Source organism: Poecilia formosa, unplaced genomic scaffold (assembly GCF_000485575.1).
Source record: "Poecilia formosa unplaced genomic scaffold, Poecilia_formosa-5.1.2 Scaffold234, whole genome shotgun sequence".
In the NCBI taxonomy this organism is placed as follows: domain Eukaryota; kingdom Metazoa; phylum Chordata; class Actinopteri; order Cyprinodontiformes; family Poeciliidae; genus Poecilia; species Poecilia formosa.
In genome coordinates, this window is record NW_006800173.1 from 995,042 (window position 1) to 1,017,571 (window position 22,530).

The 22,530-nt window shown below is 35.6% G+C and overlaps 1 protein-coding gene and 1 long non-coding RNA gene across 2 annotated transcripts in view; both read right to left on the reverse strand.

Moving 5' to 3' along the window:
* Positions 1 to 394: 394 nt before the first annotated feature.
* The window catches only part of LOC103149710 (leucine zipper protein 2), a gene marked incomplete at its 5' end in the record, with an annotated part of 37,611 nt that continues 15,475 nt past the window's right edge, over positions 395 to 22,530 (reverse strand). Inside the window, 5 exons of the mRNA XM_007569012.2 lie at positions 395 to 1,315; positions 8,947 to 9,018; positions 11,054 to 11,158; positions 20,743 to 20,910; positions 21,611 to 21,685. Of these exons, the coding sequence (XP_007569074.2) occupies positions 1,208 to 1,315; positions 8,947 to 9,018; positions 11,054 to 11,158; positions 20,743 to 20,910; positions 21,611 to 21,685 (528 nt within the window). The remainder of the gene's footprint in view (positions 1,316 to 8,946; positions 9,019 to 11,053; positions 11,159 to 20,742; positions 20,911 to 21,610; positions 21,686 to 22,530) is intronic.
* LOC107838272 (uncharacterized) lies at positions 1,617 to 8,935 on the reverse strand. The gene is made up of 2 exons (XR_001664336.1): positions 5,153 to 8,935; positions 1,617 to 4,812 (listed from the first exon to the last, which is right to left on the reverse strand). It is a non-coding gene; the product is annotated as an uncharacterized LOC107838272 (long non-coding RNA).

Below are 22,530 nucleotides of genomic sequence, written 5' to 3' on the forward strand. Positions count from 1 at the left end.
ATGAACTTCTTTCATCTTGTGTTCTTAGAGTATAAATGCCTATCTATGCCTAATTAGAAGCTTGAGACCTGACTCTGAATTAGACACATCTAAAAGTTATAGGATGCTAGAGCTCAAGGCCTGGCTTTGAAGACTCCTGGAACAATTCATTCTAAAATGTTTTGAAAAAAAAAATATTTCCTTGACTTTGTTAGGATCATTACTCTGTATTTCTGTTTGAAAATATCTCTGAAGGCTGCACAGTTAGACCATTATCTTTTGGGAGAAGCGGTGACACCTTCTATACAAGCGCTTTAGCTGCATGCAAGAAAGTATGACATGCTGTTAGTATGCAGAGTGTGCAAAACCTGAGCCAGGATTCATTTCTTGGATCACAAACAGGCTCACTCGTTTCTTTCCCACAAATCACCGTTTATTCTTCACACATTTACTGAAAATTACAGTTTATTTAAAGGACACAGGAAGGTCAGATAACACAGATACATGTAGCTAGGAGTTACTACTCAGTGCATGGCACATTCTCAGGGAGACGACCCATTGTGAGTCTTTGGCTCTTTGCCTCAGGAGTGTTAAAGGCAGAAAGAGTGCTGAATATTAAACGTTGAACAGTTGGCCAGCCAACTTGAGCCATTATATTTCAAAATGTGGAGTAAATTAACCTTGCTACAATGAGTGACAAACAATATTCTAAGTTGGGTAGTAGTAGTAGTAATAATAATAGGCGTACTTTTTTCGTCAATTGATATACTTATCACAGGAAACAGTGTCAGACCTCACCAGTGCAAAGGGTATTTCTAGAAAGATCACACATTTAGAAAGCAGTGTCCTCACTTATAATAAAACTCAGAGAATTAAACAACAAATGAACAATCATGAAACAAGTTACCAGTGCCACTGCTACCTTTGAAAAGAATATCTAAACGCATGCCATTTTACTATGACGGTTGTCAGATGACAGTTTGAAATTTGTTGACAGTTCCAGTGTCTCAGCTTTCTCTAACAATGCTCATATGCATATGTCTTGCTGTTTGTGTGTTTGGTCATGTTTGTGTGTGTGTGTGTGTGTGTGTGTGTGTGCATTTTAAAAAGTAAGCGTGTAAGTCAAAATGTGTGGGCGCACGTTTTTCCTTGTAACAGTGCGCAAGTGTGTGCTCTTAGAAAGATCCTCCAGGCGATGCAGGCTGCTCTGCGATGACATGCCGTCTGCTCAGTTGTATTCGTGGAGCTTTGTCTTTTTGCTGCTTTCGCCGTCTGCATCCTTATTGTCGTGTGACAGCTTTGTGTCAAGTTGTTCACTCTGCACCTGGTCCTTTTGCTGTTGAGTTAAGAAAAAAACGGTTTACATTAGAAAAGACAAAAATGATTCACTTCTCCAGAACAGAGGTGAATATAGTGTTGATTACAGGATAAAGAGCTAGAGTCAGACTCCTCTAAATAAGACTTGGAACACTGTGAATGAGGGGGAAAAAACATATCAGGCTGCAGAGATAAATCATTTAGAAATTCCATGCTACAAAAATGTGAGGTGGAAGAGAAGTTAAAGCAGACCTGTAAAATAAAGGCATGTTCTTCTGTAAACAGAATTCTTAGAATCGTCCTGAAATGCTCTTGTTATGACCTAGTCATACCAATTACAAACATCCAACCCTGATGTTTACAGGACATGAACATTACATTGTCGTTTTTTTTTTTTGTATTTTTTGCTGCCAGAATTCAACTACAAAACATTCTGGAGCAAACTGCAGCAAAATCAGACCCTCAACATCTGAAAAGAACAAACCTTAACAATGTACAGAGTAGGAAAACCAAAATTATGTTACAAAAAGGCAAATCTTGTTACAAAACTGGATTTCTCTGATTGTCTCTTTAATTACATAAATGAAAAAAATAATTTGTCCACAATTTTCTTGCGAAAAGGGGCACAAATCTGTGTTTTTTGCCATTTCAGTAAACTTTTAGTTCATCTTATAAAACAAACTGATGAAAAGAAAAAAAACATTATTTTGATAAAATATTTGACTCTCCATCAACATTTTTTTGATATGATTTTTTTAAAGATGGAACTTAAAGGTAAGAAATCAATCTTATCTCTTTTAAAGAGCTTCAGGTAGTGGGGTATTAGGTAATTATATCTATATAAAGTTAAACAAAACCTAGATGACATAAAACAAAAACAAAACAGACACTCATCATTTCACAAGTAAGGATGAATAATTGCCACAGACATAGATGGGTCTGATCTTTTGTACAGCAAATAAGTAGTTATGGATTCCTAAAAGCTGTCCTAAAATTTGTTCACAAATTTTCAGGAGGAAGACATAACACTCATATTTTGGACCTGATTGCAAGCCTGGAATGCTCACAATCTGAGAACAGTCTCTAAACCAGCTGCCAAACTGGAGGCTACAAATCTTTTGCCAACTTCATCTAGTAAAAACAACAGAACCAGCTCGATTTCCATTCATCCTCAAACCCTGACTTGAAGAATACATAAGAAAAGTTAGCATGCACCTTTCGAACACATACCTGTATCTAATTAGGTAAATTAGAAGAGAAAATCTAAAGGTGAATTTGTTTGATATTTTCTTAAAAGGTTCCACGGTTAGTTGTAACAATAGACTTTATTTGAGAAATATATATTTAGATGTAAAAACAATACAGTAATAATACCGAAGGTTATTTAGTTGTTATAAATTTTAAGAAAATATTGTCACAGGAACATCGCCATGTTATTCACACTGCAATGCATTCTGGGTAAATGATTTGTAGTGGTCCAACTGCCTCCCTCCAGCCAAATCAGTGATGCATAACATTATTAAGCCTTTTCGATTTGAATCGAAGCTCTTTGAAATTGACCGGAATGTAGAAATCACAGGAGGTGATGATGATGAGGGGGACCAAATGGAGGAAGAGGACAGAGTTGGTCGTAGGAACTTGCTGCAGCTGCTGCCTTCAGTTTCGTAAATGAAACAATGAATGACCGTGCACCTCTGGTCGGACTGTGTGATCTGGTAAGTAATTCTGTAGCTCTGTGTCAGTTCGGCAGCAGTTGTTTAGGGTTACTTTGGTCCAGTCGGATCGGTGGTGTCAGTACCATATACGGTATAGCTCCTGTTAGCATCTCAAAAAGTCTTTGTCAGTTTTGCTGGTACAATAAATGTAGAGGGCACAGATTAAGTCCTTCGGTAGTTGTTTTCCGCTCCGTCTCTCGCACTGCACTCTTCTTTCTTTCATGTGAGGAAATTATCCGGATTCGCCTCACTTTTTCCTTTCTTTTCTTTTTTTTTTTTTAATTGCAGCCAATGGTGCAATTAAAAATGCACCATTGGCACCATATATTATATATAAATATATTAAAAATGGTGACACATTGTGGAATTGTCTAAATTGACACCAGGCAAACATGATATGATAAACTACTAAGATAGAGTTAGCCTTCCTATGTTTACTCTGTAGATTCCAGTACAGAATGGAACGTTATGCATCATCAACCCATCGGTGAAAAAATGGCGACCTCTATGGGTGAAAAATATAACAAAAGATACACATTTGTGGAGTAATTATGAGTTTTGGCGTACCACAAACAGCATTTTTTTTTAGTTAATACTGAAATTACAACGGGTTCAACCAGTTGTGGATCCCTTTAAAAACTTGATGATGTTTTGTAATGTCTGGTTTTCCATTTAGTTACTCTTAACTAAACACCAGGTAAATAAAATTATTTAACTATTTTATTGTGCTTGTTAGGAGTTGTTTTGTTGGCTTACTGCATGGAAGCAAACCAACAGAAAGCACTCTCTTCTTGATAGACGGTGAGCGAGTATGAGAGGGAGAAAGAGACAGAGAAGAAAATGCTGCAGTAAAGCTGTTCCTGAAGGTCTGTAGGATGTGAATTACACAATTGCATTTATTTAAAAAAATAGGAAGAAATTAATAATGAACGCAATAGATGCTTTAATTAGTCTGATTCCCTATCAACCTTTCTTATGTATATATACGAATCTGTAATTCTGTTTGAGTAGCTTCTGCTTAGACATTACATTTTCATTTGATGGAATCAAAACGCTATTGATCAGTGCCCCAAACCTATGAGGACACATGAGCTAACAGGGCATTTTAGCAGGTTTCCTATAATTGTATCTTGAAAATTAGAGTAGCAAAGACATTTTATTTTTCTAGTATCGTAAAGACTGAACTGAATGTACTTAGTGAATTATACAGTCACATTACTCAAAGTTTTGTATATTTCAAGTGTTAATTAATTTGTAAATGAAGAGATCCAGAGGAAGATTCGAGAGGCACAGGACCCAATCTGCTTGGTATTAAGTATAAAGTTTCTATAGGAAATGATGATTTGGGGAGCATTAAGACAGAAAATACTTCATACCTTCATATGTGCTTTGATAGCCACATGTTCACTGTACTAAATTCCCCAGCAAACTGACCTGAACCCCAAAAATAATCTACGTGGTATTGCGAAGAGGAAGATGAAAGGCACCAAACCTGAAAATGTAAGTGAGCTATTAAAGCAACCTGGACTTCTTCGACACTTCAGGAGTCCCAGAGGCTGATGCACTACAGTAATTCATGCAAATCCAACCCTGTCCAAGTATTGAATGTCTGTATTGTGCAGTACATTTATATACATTTCAGTAAGTCGGAATTTCTGTGTAAAAAAATATATATATACATATATTTTAATATTGGTCTCATGTTAAAATTTTCTGAGAAACACAGTTTAGAATTTTCTTTAGCTATAAGCCAAAACCATCAGCACTAAAGCAATACCTGAAATATATCACTCTGTGTGCACTGAATCTATGTCATTTATAAGTCTTGCATTGTAAAACAATTTACTGAACCTTACACTGCTTTACCTAATGTAAATTATAGCATGGGCTGTTAGATTTATTTCTCTTTGCTTCCCTAATTTTGCCATGTTCAGCAGTACAATGGAAATTTAAATATTTCTGAAATGTAAAGCAGTTTTTAAATATTAATTCAGGCTCTCTGATATTAATTGTTTTTTTGAAGTATGCATTTTAGAGCTTGCATTGATAGGCAGCATATAGGGACTGATCTCTCTCGCAGCTCCACATCAAGGCCAGTGGTATCGTCTCCTTTTGGTGAATGGCTTCCTTAGATAAATAACAGTTTGTGCAATGCTGTGTACTTTAATGTGGATGGTGAGAAGTGTTTCACCCATAAATTATTGATGTGGAAACTCTGGCTGCTCCGTTTTTTTATTTTTTTATTTTATTGTTTGCTGCTTGTGTGTGTGAATGCTGTGCACCCAATTTAACCATCACACCCTCTTAGTGCAGGATGGAGGCAAACTTCCAAGCTGATGATGTGCAATTGTGTTAGGTCTTCATGTTATAGTTGTTTTCCTGGTGTGCTATGAAAAATCATAAAACTTGCACAAAATAGTGTTAATTCTGTTGCAGGGTTTTAATCTAAAGATGCAGTTATGCATGGACTTAATCTGGTTGACTGAAAAAAGAGGTCACTACTCATGCTGTGCATTAGTGAACAGAACTCAAAGTTCTTATTAACGGATGTAACATCTAAACATTACAAATAAAATAAGTCACTTTGAAAACATGTGTTTCTCCAATTTGTGTCCATCGTTCACAACGCATTAAAACTGAATCTTTATATTTTTGTGATTCGAGTTCAGGATCAAGAGCAGCCTTCTCTTCCATTTTAATAATTTAAGTCATCTTTGGCAGTGACAGAGATGACACATAGACTCTGAAAAAGAAAATCCTCCAAGCATCTGTTTAGTGCTCACCAGTGTCACTTCAGAGAATGCCTTGAGGCTTGCTGACTGCTAAGAAACAGAGTTACACACAGCTCTGCTTGGCAGTAGACTATAGATTAAATGTTCATCTTGAAACAAAGTGCCAGAAAAATGGCAAACAAAAATGAGTAGTATAGATCCTACCAAATGATACAAGCTAAACAGAAAAACAAAGAAAAAAAAAGTACATTTAATTATCACATAATTGTATTGGAAAATTGGGCATTTCACTTAGTTATGAGGATTCCTGACAACAAACAGCCCTGTGTGCTTTGGTATTTCCTTTTTCTCTATATGTCTCATTTATCAGCAGTAAAACTCCCCCAACCACACCGGCGTATAAGTAGCTTTTTTCATTTATTCATAAAATAAATACACTGCAAATCCACATCGAGTGTGGCTTGTACAAAAGTATTCATAACCCTTTGATGATTACAGCTTCATTACATTTATGCAACACAAAGCAGCACATAACGGTGATGTGAAAGTAAAAAAAAAATCTGGAATGTGAATTGTGCATTTATTTTTTGCCCCATAAGTAAACATATTTATAGAGCTAACTTTTGCTGCAATTGCAGCTACAAGTATTTTGGGTGTTTCTCTATCACCTTTGCACAACTACAAACTTGCAGTTTTGTCACTTCTGCTCTGCCTGTATGTTTAGGGTTGTTCCCTTGCTGGAAAGTAATCCTCCATTTATTACAAAGGTCCTTTGCACGTCCTGACTTGTGATTTAGTTACTTCTGAGTAACTAAATCTGGACAGAAATAACTTGGAGTTCTTCTGGATGCAGTTAATTATACCGAATCTTAGATAGAGATAATATGAGTATAGCTGGAGGCAGAGTGAAGGGGTCTTAACTCAGATACATGCTTCAATTTACAGACTGGTATTGATGAATAAAGAAAATGAAACTTTGTTTTCTCTTTTCGCTTCACAAGCAGGCCCTTCTTCTTTATAGTCTTCTAAAGTCTAAAATCTGTAAAATCACAACAAAATGCATTTTAGTTACCAAAGATTTAAATCAATTTGGAAGTAAAAAGCGCAAAGTTACTTCCGAAGTTATCATCACAAAATAAGGTGACGCCAAAAGTGTTTTTTTTGTTTGTTTTTTTCCCCTCTTAAATAATCTTGCAAAAATGAGGTGGTGATTATTTTTTTAGACTTAGGCCATTATTTTGGGAAAGTGACATAATGTTTCTGAGATAAGGAACTGCTGACAAATGCTAGGAAAATGTTAAGACTCTCAAATTCCAACCCATTAAATGGGTAATACATTTTACTGCAAAAGACTGAAGGCATTTTATTGTTCAAGCCAATAACACATGTATCCTTACAGGCAATTCATGCAGAATAAAACTCTTCTCAAACTGAAAAAAATTATCAGAATTTTTATTAGTAAGAATGGCAAGTAGTTTATGTGGATCTTAAGACTAAAATTCACTCAATTTTATCTAGTCCCGAGTCACACTATGACATTTTTCTTTGTCCACCCTTCAAAGAACATCTTCACATCAAGCTAGGAGCCTCTCAAGTTTTCAGTCTCATAAATTGAACATGAGGACACATAATGAAGGTAGACTGACTGAAACGAAGAGCGCCTTGATGCAGATTGATCCGCAGGGACCGGAATGCAAATTACGACTAATCACATTGTTTACTACACCCTGAATGGCAAAAGGGCTGTGAATGAGGGATGTGGGGAAGGAGTTGATTGTAGGCTTGCTGTGGTAAGCCAATTTGAAAAATTTCCCATGCAATAAAGGAAACAATGGAAAGGTTTGGAAAGCAGGGGAAGATGTTACGCATCACTTTTGCAAAAAGATGTAGGCATTTATATTTGGCAAAATTAGACTTTTAATGAATAGATATTTCTTTGGATGTTGTTTTTGACTTATACTAAAAAAGATAAACAAAACAGAATCACTTCATGTAGACTGACTCGTTTATGCTTCTGCATCACATAAAATAACATCTCTTTCTCCACATCGACTACCCAGGCTCCCATGACATGAAGACAAAAAAAAAAACAACAACAAAAAAAAAACATGTTTTCTACTATAAATCAAACCAACAAAGTCAAATGTGTCCATTGGAACTGTGTCAAAATGTTCTTGAATTCTAGGCATGTGTGTTCTAAATATGGACTTCTGCCACTTGGAATGGGAGACAGTTGCTCAGTTACAACGTATTGCACTGCATTTAAAATGAGATGCATTGTTTTGCCATCTGCCAAACAGGTGTGACTCAGTTCAATACTAGATTGACAGAGACAACTATGCATAGAATTTGGCAGACCATTGAAAATCACACTGCATAGATGTCACTGACACACTGAGTGTTGGATTTGACTGGATTGGTTGCCTTTTCTTAGCAATATGATGTAGGTGGTGTTTCTTCTTTTATTTCAGTATCTTTTGATTAGCGGTTGTCATCAGTTATGTAGTCATCCTGCTAGCTACGTTTAGGTTGTCTTTCTTAAAGAAGTCTTTCAAATTGAGTTTAATTGGAATTTTTGATCTTTGGAATTATATTTTTGTGTTTTGCTTTATTTTGGTATTTAACTTCTACTCCCACATTCCTTTTGTGTTCTGTCAGCCATTTCTCCCATTTCATCTCATCTCACTTCAGTTACTTGCCTTCCCTCACAGCTACACCTGGTTTATAATCAACCACCTGCTCCTTGTCAGTAATCAACTCTCCAGCTTCAACATCTCTCATCTCATCAAACCCTACTGTTACATCCAGCATGTTTCCTGGTTCATGTTTTCTTGTTCAAGTTCTCCCAGGACTTTGAGTTTTTGATTTGTTTTTCTTGTCTAAGCAGTTTAATTTTGGAACAACTTGTCTGATGTCTTGTCTCTACATTTGGGTCCTTCTCTTTACAATTTTTATGATAATATCATCGTCATGTCCTATAAAGGTTATGATGTAAATAGCCAACAGCCTAAATATGGAGGATATGCAATATAATAGCCACAAATTACCATCTCTCCTCTTTAAATAGCAATTATAAAAAAATGCACTGACTAGGCTACTCAATGATGCAGTAAATTAACCCAAAGCATAAAATAGTCTCTGTAATTAATAATTAGCCAAGTTTTCTATGAAAGTAATGACAGATGAAGTATTGCACAGCATACCTGAATGTCTGGTAGGCTTTTGCTTTCTGGGGCTGATCCATCCGTCTGATTCTGGAAGCATTCACCTGCGGTCTATTAGAGAAAAGCAAGAGCACACAAGTACATTGCAGATAGTGATTGTATCATCTTTCTGTTTAGATTAAAAACTAATGACGTGAGCTCAGCCATGTCAGTGAGCAAAATGTTTTAGCAATCATAAACACTGATTGATTTTTCTTTCACCAGATAGAACTTTAATTTAAGCAAGTAGTCAATCTGTTGGAAATCTAAAATTAAATCTACAAATAATTGATTTTACAGCAGTCAATGTCTTCAGTTTAAAAAAAAAAGGTTGTTGCTAATTACAAAATACAAATGGACAAATGTATATTCTCTTTATTAAAATTAAAACAAAACAAATAAGAAGTGAAGGACATAATCTAAAGGAATCTAAATTCATCTTTCTTGTTTAACAGGGCTATATTTTATTGCATTATTATTATTTTCCAAGCTCAGTTATAAAAGGAAAATAGAAACAACTTTACAGCACTTGTGTTTGACTGTAGGGATAGTATTATATCTGCAGCTTTCTTTCCTCTACACACAGTGTAGGGAATTGTGGACAAATAGTTCAATCTTTGTTTCATCAGAAACGAGAATTTTGCCTCACAGTCTGAGAGGTGTTCAGCTGGCTATTGTCAAATTCCCAGTGGTCTCTCATGTGTCTTTTACTGAGCAATGGCTTCTCCCAGGCCAATCTAACACAAAAGCCTGACTGGTCAAATAATGCATCAATGGCCATAGGTCTGTGAGGTTTCCCCTTCTCCACTGTGGGAAACCTTTTCACTCTAATTACCTAATCTGGCAGGGTAAGCAGATCTATTAACTGTTCTAGATTTATTTTGATTTCAATAAAGCACATTTTCTAGTATTCTTTTGAAGATCTGGACCTTCACACGGTCTTGCCCATGCCAATTTTGTTACATCACAGCTTGATTGTAACTCTGACAGTCATTTTCAGCTGTAAGATGTTACACAGGTAGGTGCCTGCCCTTTTAATTGTGCCCAATGAATATACAGAAGGGGACTCCTGTCAAGTTTAAAGAACAAATGCAAGGACTATTGACAAAAGAAGAGCGCTTATAACTTTTTGATGCTGGTTATAAAAAGATTTCTCTGGATTATCAGGGAACATACTGACCAGAGTGCAAACCCAATTATTCCCAAACAGGGTTATTCCAAATAAAACAATGATTGTGACTTTTTTTCTTTGTTTAATTAAGAGAGGCTGTGTGGGAGTAGACTTAAAACATGTCATTTAAACATGCGACGGTCTTATTTTCTCCACAGTGACAGGCACTGTTCAAGAGGAAGACAACAAAAGCTGGTGCAGCAGGACCCATAATCAAATAATAAGCATATAAAAAATGGATTTTTCTCATGACAAACTGTAAAACGATGAACATCCTTTTCCCCAAGGCAAAATAAACTGCTCATTAGAAAAAGATTGAGTGCATGGCTCACTTCAGGACTACATTTACAGTTCTGATAATGTCAACTATGATTATGAGGTTAGAGCTTTTGTTTTTTACATCCTTTCATGTATTGTGTATTTATATTGTGTTTATATGTTATATATATATATTTTTTTGTCTATCTTAAGGACTACAGATGGAAATCAGCCAGTAACTAAATCTAGTGCAGTGCATCTCTTTTCTGATGAGATTAATGTCCTTGTTTATGGTCCTGAATAAATACATTCAAAGTCAAAGTACGTCCACAATGCCATCTCTAAATAATGCACAAAAAATAAGTCTATTTAATGAAAAAATACAACACCTAGAAGGTTGTATTACTTTTCAACCATATGCAAAAAAAAAAGAAAAAAAAAATCTACCGTAATTAATCTTTAACAGTTTGAAAGAATTTCATCACCAAGGTGAAACTTGCTAAAGATCTTGTAAGTTAGCCAATTTGGCCAATTTGCTAACCCTAATGAAGGCACTTGAAGTAAATTGGTTGATCTGATTTCTGATGAAGGTGCTTGAATTTCATGAAAAGATGGAGCTCATGAATACAAGGCCTGTGGTCAAATAGACCATTACCATTAATTACTCCAAAAGCTCACCTTTTCCATCTGGCACTCTTTAACTCCAACACTCTCTCTTCTTATTTCCCTGATGTTCATGGGTGATTTACTGGAGGAAACAATTCTCTGAACCTTGGAGATATCCTGAAGAGAAAAGTAGACACCTCTTTATGTTAGGTTTAGAAAAGTACATAGACATTTAACAGCTCTGATGAAAAGGATTTTGACTTACTTGACCAGAGTACTTACAATATGTATACTATTTAAAGCTAAATTTTGCCATTGCAGGTTGACTTGAAGTGGATATCTAACCTCAAAATTTCACAATACAATGGAGAGGGAATAGAGGTGCAATATTTCACAAAATCCACAGCTCAGTTTGCTTTAGTTTCAGGGTACACTTTTCAATTCAGGTTGTATCACATATTTTTTTTTTCTCTTTTCTGTTTGGTCAACATTCCAGAAACGCCATACAACAGCATTCGATAATGAGCTTTTTTGTTGCTGCAAGAATGTGGGCTCCCAGGAAAATGTTTCAAACTCTGAGCCTTCACAGCAGCCATGCGAAAAAGCAAAACAGCTTCCTGACCTGGCTGTTGTGCTCTGCTGCTTCAACAGGTTACAAGTATAAGACGCTTGACTTGCACGTGTGTTGAGCTAACATACACATGTCCCAAAGTGAGACAAGCCAACCAAAGATTAACAGCAAGACTATAGACATGCAATCACAACTGGGGTTTGGTGACCCTTACTGAATTTAACACAAATTACATATGGGAATGTTGAAAATGTTGCTTTTTGTCGGAGCAGCATTCAGTCATACACAAAAAAAATATGTACAATAATAAGTGTTATTGAGTATATGTTGACCACAAACAGACATTTCCAGCTGAAATGAAGCTAGAGGGAGCATCAGGAAAAGGTAAAGTCAAGTCAAGCACATTCAAGCAACGGGGCAGTTCAAAGTGCTTTACATTATAAAATAGGTGCAATAGGGTGAAAAAAAAAACACACATCCCTCTATACAAGGACACACTCCAGGCTAGAACGGGCCCCTGTGTCAGGTTTTCCCACTGCATAAACCTCCAAACTGTAAACCTCCAAACTGAGACTGGCAGAATGCATGGTGATCAGATGCCTGAACAACCTTAACTGACCTATCTTGACGCAGAGAATGAGTGCCTGTATGGCTCCTATGGAGGAAGCACATTTTCTTCCAATCTTAGTCAATATCAAGACTATTTGTGAAGTTATGAGGGTGAGACTTGAAGCCAGAGTGATAAATTGAGAACTTAAACTTTTTGGGCCAGCTCTAAGACAAACCACAGAAGCGCCTGCATTTCTGCAGATGAGGCCATAGTCAGTCGATCCATCTCCTTCTCCATACTACCATCATTCATGAACAAGACACCAAGATACTTAAAGTCAGACACCCTATCTGAAGGGAGCAATCCACTTTCGAAAGGGGACTTAAAACAATTTGGTTTATTTTTTTTTTATTTTTTTTTTACCTTATACTACAAGTTGTGTGGTGAGGACAAAGATTTGTGCTAAAAAAAGTAATTTTGGTATTCAGTATTTGTTTTCCAAACAGGCATACAGTTAAAGTAGGTCAGGTTTGGTCTCTTGAGAGCTTAAAGTAAGATAGCTGCAAAATGAAGGCAGGCAGTCTTTGCTTGTCACTGCCAAACCTCATTCCGACTTTGTCAGCTGAAGTAACATCCTTTTAGCAGGTTCAGTGGAAATGACTTTACTTGAGGAAGATACCACTTTTTAGCCATTTCATGCATAATTTTAAAACTTCTGACAGGATCTGTCTCAATCAGCCACAGTTTTTTGAAATGCAATGGAAAAAGGGAAGAGTTTTGCATGTCATTTTCTTGGAAGTGGTCTTCCAGTAAAAAAAAAAAAGCTGATGTTTAAGGTGAGAACATTTATTATTCAGCAGTTTCAAAGTAAATTGAATTCCACTGTAAAATCTAAAAAAAGTGAATAATGTGATATAATTTATAACATAATGAGTCAGTCTACATCCATTGGAAAAGCTGACTGATGCTTTTAAAAATGGCATAGCTTGCAGTTATATTCACTCTCTACAATGGGTCCAGAAGTGTGTGTGCAGGCCCCAGGATCAAACTTCACACAGTGAAAAGTCACTCTTTATTCACAAACTAAAGCAGAAAGTAATGAAAATGTCAAACTTGGAAGTAAAACATTTTCCGCTGTTAGAGCCTTTATACACAACAAAGCTGGACCTTATTTTCAGCATTTAAATGTCCTTCTGGATTTTTTTTTCTGATGTTGAGAGGTACTTATTAAACAAATCAGAGTTGCCAGAGCTCTGCATTTTCAACTCTCAAGGATGTGAAGTACTTACGTGTTAACAATAAGGTCACATTAAAGCTGACCTTGTTATTATTCAATGCTAACTGAATATTTAAGAAAGCAGACATTTTGGATCTTCAGAGAATCTGCAGGTGAATTATGTTGAGCTCTCAATCCTTATGTCATCTATAAATGACAAATTATGGATGTTTAAAAATTGTAGACAATTTCACTTGATAAATGTTGATCAGGAGGATTTCTGAGAATCATTTTATTTTTAAAAATTGTATCTATATATATATGCTTTATTTGTTTAATCAAAGAAATAATCACACCAGTGCACAGAGGAGAGCAAAGCAGTGGAATGTTTGAGTTATCTTCTCTGGCACAGTGCTCTCAGCGTCTAATGAATCATCTCCCATCACTTTGATGAAAATTGCATACTATTGGACCACAAGCCTTGGCTCTCCCCCCAAGACTGTTAAATATGAAGCAACTTCCATTTGAATGTTGCTGATCTCTGCATCCTCGCACTAATGAATCTTTCACCAGCTCGAAGTCTTCATGTGTGTCCGTGTGTGAGATTGTCAGTCTTATCTATGGAATTAAGCCAAGCCAAAGGGTTATGTTTATTCAGACTATATGATTGGAGCTCAAACTGGAAAGATTGATGGTACAAAACAAACATTCCTTCATGAAATGATTTTAAAGCAAAATTAGATTTTAGTTAGACAATGCTCCCAAACGTGGAACATCTATTTCGTTCTTGATTTATTTTAAGTATTGCAATATAATTTTACTTTCTTCTGGCCTGGAAATACCTTGGAAGTCCCCAGGATTAGGGAGTCACTGGTTTGAGAAATATCTGGGTTTCCCATCCCCCTTCCACCGACCCAATATAACAATACATATATGGAACTATCAGTGATTTTACAATAATATCACTTTTATTTTAATATATGTAACTGACACATAGAAGGACTTGTGTTGAAAAGCAGCAAATGTAACACACAATATTCACAAAGTGCTGGACAAAATGAGCTCTCTATACAATAATCCATTATAATCATCCGGATGGTTAATTTAATATAAAATTCAGTGTATGTTGGGTTTTAACAAATGAAATGAGTGTTGACTGAGGAAGCCATTGTGTGATGCATTGTGGGATCATAAAGTGCAGAGGAGTTTAGTTTCCACTGTATGAAAGGCTGTGCACTTATCACTGCCACAAATTGTACTCAGCTTTTTGAAAAGGTTTTTGTATGAGGAGGCTATTGGGATTGAATTGTAACCAAGTAACATTCTTTTCCATTCCATTGAACCCTAATTTTGAGACTCTCCAGATAAGACTCAATTCAATAGGTCTAGGTGTCATTAGCATATATAAACCTGTGTCTTGATTTGTTCCCTTTTGTGCTTTCAACTCCTCCACGTCTAGAACAGCCACAGCAGTTGACACAAAATGCTTACGGTTACACTCGGTGGTATGGGGTGGCTTGGTGCAGTTCGTTTAGCTATTTCCACTGCTAGTTGGACTCTGTCTAGCCAGGTGAGATTAAAACCAAATGCTTCACGAAGTTATACAAAAACAGTTAAACTCTTGTATAAATGCAATTTAATGTGATAACTCTTAAAAATTGCTAATCACAAATGTTTTTTCAGAGATTGAGGTATTTAAAAAAAAAAAAATGCAAAAAAAAAAAAAAAAAAAAATATTATCTTGATGTGCTATGCTGGCTAGAGACAGACCAAAAGGTCGTTCTGCAAGAAATTGACATTGATACAAATGCAAGCCATATTAAAAAAAAACAAACAAAGAAAAAAACAACAAAAAGCAATTGATTTATACCTATTCATACCTAGAAAGTACAGTATTTCAATAAAATACTGTTTCGTTATACTTTTTAAGGCACTGTAGACATGTGTCAAGTGACATAAAAGAACACAGCAGTCTGGGCTACATTTATTTAGTTTGCCATTTCTTGGGAAATCTGCTCATTGGGGTTTTAACACCAGACAGGCAAAGACAGTTCAGAGTTGTTGTGGAATGTAAGCAACAACAAACCTCCTTTACAACATGATTTGTGATCCACAGTCTGAAAGCAGCTCTGTATGCCTTGGAGATCACTTCAGAAACAGAAGGTTGGACATCAAGGTTGATTTTTTGCTGTTATGGCTCTTAAGGTCCTCAGGACTTTGTCACTGAGCCGTAATGGTCATGCTAGGAATATCCAAGTCAAGATTACTGGACAGGAGGGATGTACAAATTCTTTCAGCAGAATCTGATGCATATAACCAAATGAATAACAAGATGCATATTTTTTCTCTGAAATTTGTTTCCCTATTCTTCAGTTTCCTTGTTGATTTTATGATTAGATACTATTTTATGCTCTTGCCCTCTTTTGTTCTAAACATATACTCTCTTGCCTGTTAGATTATTTGAGTTATATTATTTTTGAAATATTAAAAATGCTTAAACTCATCATCTTAGAGTAACTTTGTTGAGTTCTTCATAGCTTGTAATAGGAAAGTGATCATGTGATAATAATCACAAAGTCAAGTTCTGGACATTTGTGACTCAGCTGTATGTCACTTGGCTCTTCTAAGCTTAGTAAGTATTGTTTGTTGTTTTTCAATGCCTAATGTGAGTTAAATTTGGCAGTGATTTAAACGAGGCCTGACCCACCTCCACATGCACAGGCAGAGTGGACAGATGGAGCACAGCAACTTTTACAGTGGGGGCTAAGTAGGATTTATCAGACAGCCTGTCAAAGTAGCAAATGCTCACAACTGAAATTCTGCCATTTGTATGCTAATGAAGAGGAAAGTAATAACTCTGTTAGCATAAAAATCAAGCCATTGCTTTCTTGAGTTTTTCTACGTATCTTTGCTTTTTTAAGATGTTTATTTTTATCTGGTTTGAACATGGAAAGGAGGATGATGGGGAAATATGATCTTTTCTATTGTATAATGAAACCTTACATTTTGCTACCAGAATTTACATGTACACAGCTCCTCAATTAGAGGTTACTGTGATCTAACATGCCACAACAGAGGAGCAGCAATGCCACCGTGGTAGTCATGGTGAGATCTGGATGATTAAAGATAAAGAAAACTTAGAAGGAACCGTTTAAGTGGTATGTCAAATTTCACCACCCACGAAAATAAGCACACAGTGAATTGTGGCAGCTCTGAGGGGGAAAAGCCTCTTAAAGCCAGCAATGCTCACCAGGATCATGGCAGATAAGACACAGCAATCCTACGGCCTGCTTGATGATTTCAAAGTGAATGCTTTTCAAAAATAACAAATAATACAATCTTTGTTTGAAGTTGACGTGGCTGCTTGAGGGGAACCAAAACGTCCACTGGAACCATGAACTGAATTTTTATTAAATAACAACTATATGTATATTTTTGTTTCTTCTGAATTGTATTTTTATATCAGCCAGAATGGGTATTTTTGAAGGCCCAATGTTGCTGCATGGATCAAACCTAGACAGCTGATATTGGTCGTAAAATGTCAGTGTTTTCCAGAGAAAACAAAAAGCAATATCTACACTGAAAGCTAAATCCTATATTTACTATGACTCCCACGGCAGTCACCTTGTTTTATTTCTAAAAGGATTAAATCCTAAAGCCCCAGTTGAATCTGCTGTGACCTTGACTTAAAGACACTCCCAACAAAGACTATTTGACAGGGAGTAATTTTCATGGCGCACGAACATAGCAAAACTCCCATAATGCTTGAAAGAAATTGAATTTTATATTAAAAGCTACATCACCCTCTACAAAGGCAAGTACAAACTTCCAAACTGCTGCCTGAGTTAGACATGCTATTATTCTGAACACCACTGAAATCATGTTGGCCCAACTCTTATATTCTGTAGTAATTATTTTCTGGCCTATTTCTCTCTAGAGAGTGATACTCAAGGTACTAAATTCACAAATAGCCACTTGAAGAAGAGGTTATAATTAGCTAACAATTTTCTGTTCATATGGCATCTTGTACATTATGTACACACTGATGTGCAGTGAAGTAAATGTTGTAGCAAAAAGGTATATTTCTTTATGTTCCAAAGCTCACTGTTTCAATTTGAAATGAATTTTAGTCTGGATGCATCTAAATAAACAGTGTACAATGAAAAACGAAAAATTGACCTGCTGTAAAAGCTTGTGGGAGAATTTTGTACACAAAGACACACACAGAAAATTCTGCATATCTCTAACTCTGATCTAACAGACAACAGCAAAGATTATTTTTGAAATTTGAAATATTTGGCAGGGACTTTGCACAATAATTAAAATTGCTATAAATGTGCCATTTGGGTTTTTCTCACGTGTTGTCCCTGAACATTATTTATTTATTTTTTTTTTTAAGTATCAAAGCCTTTTCTATTATCGGTACTTTAACATTTCAACACAAGAAACCACAAGTATAACAAAAATCTAGTAAATGCTTTTACTATTTACACAAATCATAGTAAAAGCATTGTTACTTATAACCGAGCAATTGAACATGCTTGTTTAAAATCTGAAAGCACTGCAAAATTATGGGTAGTTTTTTTAACTTTTGTTATAAAATTAAATTATGCATTTTGAATCAAGATATTGAACAGAAACAAAATGCTAATTCCATTAGTATAACTACGACCAGAATATGCAACTCGTCATGCACGAAGTATTTGCAAAAAGTTTTGCATGTTAATGAACAAGCAGCTCTTAATGCCTGAATAATAAAAACCAGGGCCCTGATGTATTAAGTTTTGCAAAGTTATTTCACTAAAACTATTTTGAGGAAAATGTATTTTTGCTGTCTTTGCATCAGATTTGTGATGTAAATGTATGCATGTTTCCCTTTGACGAAACTTTGTCACAAGGCACTTGCAAATTCTCATGTCTGGTTCCTGTTTTTAGACATGAACAGGGGATACAGGAAAATGATTGCAAAACAAAAAGCATGGTGGTTCTTTTCTTAAAGAGGTTTTGATCCAACCATGCATTTTCTTCTTTTTTTAAAAAAAAGAGAAAACAACATTTTAAAGCCAAACCCCTTACAAAAGCATTTTATTGTGTTTTGTTTTAAATGATGTATTTCAAAATTTGGTTTGAGGAAAAAAATATACAGTCCCCTTGTCATGTTGTTGAGAAACAATTGCTTTCCTTTTTTAATGTTGACTTGTTTCAATTTTCTTTGAACAAGCACTGCTGTAGCTAATCATACTCTGGTCTGTTGTTGCATCTCACTGATTTAGTAAGCCATCACTAAACCTGTTTAACGATTATTGCTTTTCACACAGGGCCACTAGCAGAGCTACTCCTGCCATTGTTTTGTGTGTTCAGACATTTTTGCTAAGGGAAGCTCTCTCTGTGCATGTTTAGTGTTTTGAGTGTCTGCTGTCTGTCTTCTCAAACTCAAAGTTGGTTGCAGAAAATGGCTTCTGAAACATAGACTGATTCTGACTAGGGCTTTCTTACGGTGAAAAGGGAGTGACTTTTTATTACTGCCACATGTTTGCTCTGTGTGAGAGATTGCTGTAAAGTCAATGACTGGATGTAACTGGCTATGTTTCCTCACACAGATAACTTTTAACTACTTGTAAACTGAATTAGATTATCTTGTATTACACTGCAGATGTGACGGTGAATCTTCTCTGTCTATATGAATGTGTTGGATTGGTATGAATGTAATTCATTACATATTTCTGTATAACTGGAAATTAATTTAATCTGTTTATCTTGCAAAGTGCCTTCGGATGACGCTATGTAAATAAAAATCTAAGGTCTAAATTCCATGCATAAAGAGCTCAGTTATGCGGGTATTGTCTATGTTCATCCATTATATGTATCAGTTTTGAACTTTTTTTTCAACAATATTGTCAAGACTAAGCATTTTCCAATACTGACATTAACTGAATATTATCATGAAATTTGAATTTTAAATGCTCTTGCTATAAAAGGCTATTCTAAAAGCGGTGGTTGACTAACTGATCACAAAAAGTAAAGGAACAAAAATGCCGATATATCAATGCCCTTGACAACGCTGCTTTTACTGAGTGCATGTTGTTGCTAGGATACAAAAGCTATTGTTGCTGATAGTCGAGATCTATCTCTCCTTTGCTATTGGTGATTGGGTTCATATGGTGGGTCCTTCCTCCCTCTTGATTTTGCAATGGCAATGAAGGACAATAAAAAAACTCAGGAAATGTTGCAGTTCAACTATTTTTGACTGAGAACAATGTGAAGGCAGAACTTTTTTTAAACTTTTTTTCTCAGGGACCTACAATTTGTGAACTGCATTGAGATATACTTTTTATTTTCTCCTGGCAAGCATTAAAATAGCAAACCTGCTTCAATCTTTTAGTAAGATTTGGTCTTCTTGGCCAAAATTATTATTATTATTTTTTTAATATTAATGCCATGAATGGATTAGATACTTAGATAGAATGGTTTATTTGTGTTTCTCTGCTTTGCATACTACAGGGTCTGCAAGTTGTTCAAACCCGTGTTTGACCATCCATCCAGCACAAATTATCACACTCTCTCGTGCCACTCTTCAGCTCTTCATGGGAAATTTCCAAGTCATTCACAGGCAAAATATATTTGAAAAATATTCAACATAAACGTTATGTGTCAAATGTAACTCAGGTAGGCTTTGAGTCTACTCTTAAACCAGGACAAGTACAAAGTAAGGAGCCTGGTTGGTTTCCAAATCAAAATCTCAAGTCACCAAGTGGTTTCATTTAATGTGGAGATGTTCTAGTTCTTCATTTTCTTGTTTTTTTTTGTGCTCCAAAAATATGGTTTAAAACAGTAAGTTATTTAAGAATAAGTCATCAAGTTCATCAGTCCTGTTAAGGATACAATAATTTAAAAGGACAGTGTAAAATATTTAAGGAAATGTTGGACAATGACTTAGACACAGTGATAGATAAATGATGTTAAGAGGTAAAACAAGTTTTTGTAGTGAGAAGTGTAATCAGTCTAACTCACTTAATGTTGGACAAAGAAGGAAAATATTATTTTTACAAGTTTTCTTGAGCCTTTGTGTTAAAGGTCTCCACTGATGCATATTTTATACAGTAAATAGTCTTTAATGTATAAAACACTAGTGAAAATAGCAACTTGTAATCTTAGAATGTTAAAATTCTAATTTTCTTCTCTAGAGTGAATAAAACGATTTATACAAGCCAGTGTAAAAGACAGCTTGGCAGAGTCTATATTGACATCTGAGAAAGAAACATCCTGCTCAAGGACAAGTGGATCTCATCTACAGCAGATGTAGGCTTAACAGAGCAATCTCTTTACTCATTCATCAATTATAAAAAGGTTGAGTTTCTTACAACGCCCAGGCCATCTCTTGGAATAACATTAAATCAGATGGAACTGTGTGAAATATTGAATACCTTAGCATGTGGCTGCTGAAAGGTGAGTCTGGAGCTGTTGATGAGCGATGAGTATCTGAATAGGTGGCTGGGGGAGGTGGGGAATCTGTGGCTGCTGCTGGGCTGGTTGTGCAGGACAGCTGAAAAGCAGATGTGAACTGTGTCCTTCAGTGCCTTCAGCTGTGACTCCTGTCCCCGCAAAAGATTACACACAGAAGACACCTGAATCTCTCCTTCCATCCGCATGAAAAATGTACGTGAGCCGTAAAGCCAGAGGTCATGCACTAAAGTGACTGCCAAACACCTAAAAGGCATTGTTAGGTAAGACACAAAGAAAAACTCGGCATAATAAATGTTCAGTAGAAAAAAAATCATTTACATTTAATCAGTAATAACAGACAGAATTATAGGTATAATTATTTTACAACAGCCCCTGATGTCAGTTCTCCAAAAGATGAACTGCAAAATTACCTTCTTTTGTAATCTGCATTTTTTTTTCTTCACGCAATTTCAGCTCATCCAACTAAACCCTGCTAACAATATGTCAACAAACATATGTGCAAATGACAAAAAAAAAAATCTTACCAATTAAACTTGAAGCATGTCTCTAAATGACTGAATCTAAACAGTATGAAAACACAATCTTGGGTGTGAAAACTAAGAGAAAAATCTGGGTATTTACTCCTCTGTTCAGAAACTACTTCTAAACAATGCTGCTTATTTTGGTGCACATGATTTATTCATTCAACAATTTAAATGTCATTTCTTTAATTTCTTAATTGCTGCATTTGAATGGATCAGATTAAGATATTCAAAGCTGCTTCAGACATTCAGAAAGGTTAAATAGGTATTATTGAGCAACGTAAACATCAAATCCTTATTATATCACCTTATCAAGGGCTGTCTTCTCTAATTCCTCCTTGGCGATAGTTAGCTTGTGCTCCAAGTCCAGAAGCTGTTGCCCCTGCAGAAATATATGACCTTAGAATAGGATTTCAGATTTTTCTGATTTCTGATTTTTAGCACAAATTATCAAACAACCACAGATGTAGGGAAAAACAATACTGAAGGTCTATGAAGATATTGGAACTGTTATATTTAGCATTCATCAATTGCTACACAAAGCTATGATTAATTTGACCTCTACAATTAAAATTGACTTGATAATTCCTTCTCCAAGAGTCCAGAACTTTGTATGATTTAAAGAAAAATTGCTATAAAAACACAAGCACACACACACACACATATATATACATACATAATATACATAAAGACATAATCATTACGTCTGCCCCTCTTTGTCAAATACAAGAAATACGAGTTAATTCTTGACACTTCTAAGAACAGAGCCTTTGAAATCTAACCAGTCCCATAATGATCATTATTTTTTTGACTATATTTGCTGGATGGAAGAGAACACACAAAAGGGTCATATTCCATAAATGAGATGATTAACATGACACGAGAATCAACAGCGGTTCCTCTGAGGAGTCTTTTATTATTGATAAACTCATCAGTAGGGCAGAAAAATACTCTCATTTTAGGATAATTTGCATGCAGCGTACGCTTGACCGGCCTTGATAGTGGACTTTTGAGCCATGAACTTTTATTGTGTGTCTTTTACTGGCCTTTCAAAGTGATAAACTGTATAAACTTACATTCTGGAGCATCCAAGGTCAGATACCACAACAAATAGTAATGGCAAACTCTGCAAACAGTCCATGACATTAGAGATTGAGATGATGAGCCAAAATGAGGAGATTATTTTTTCTTTTTTTTTTTTAGAATTTTCTCATTTTTAAAGACAGG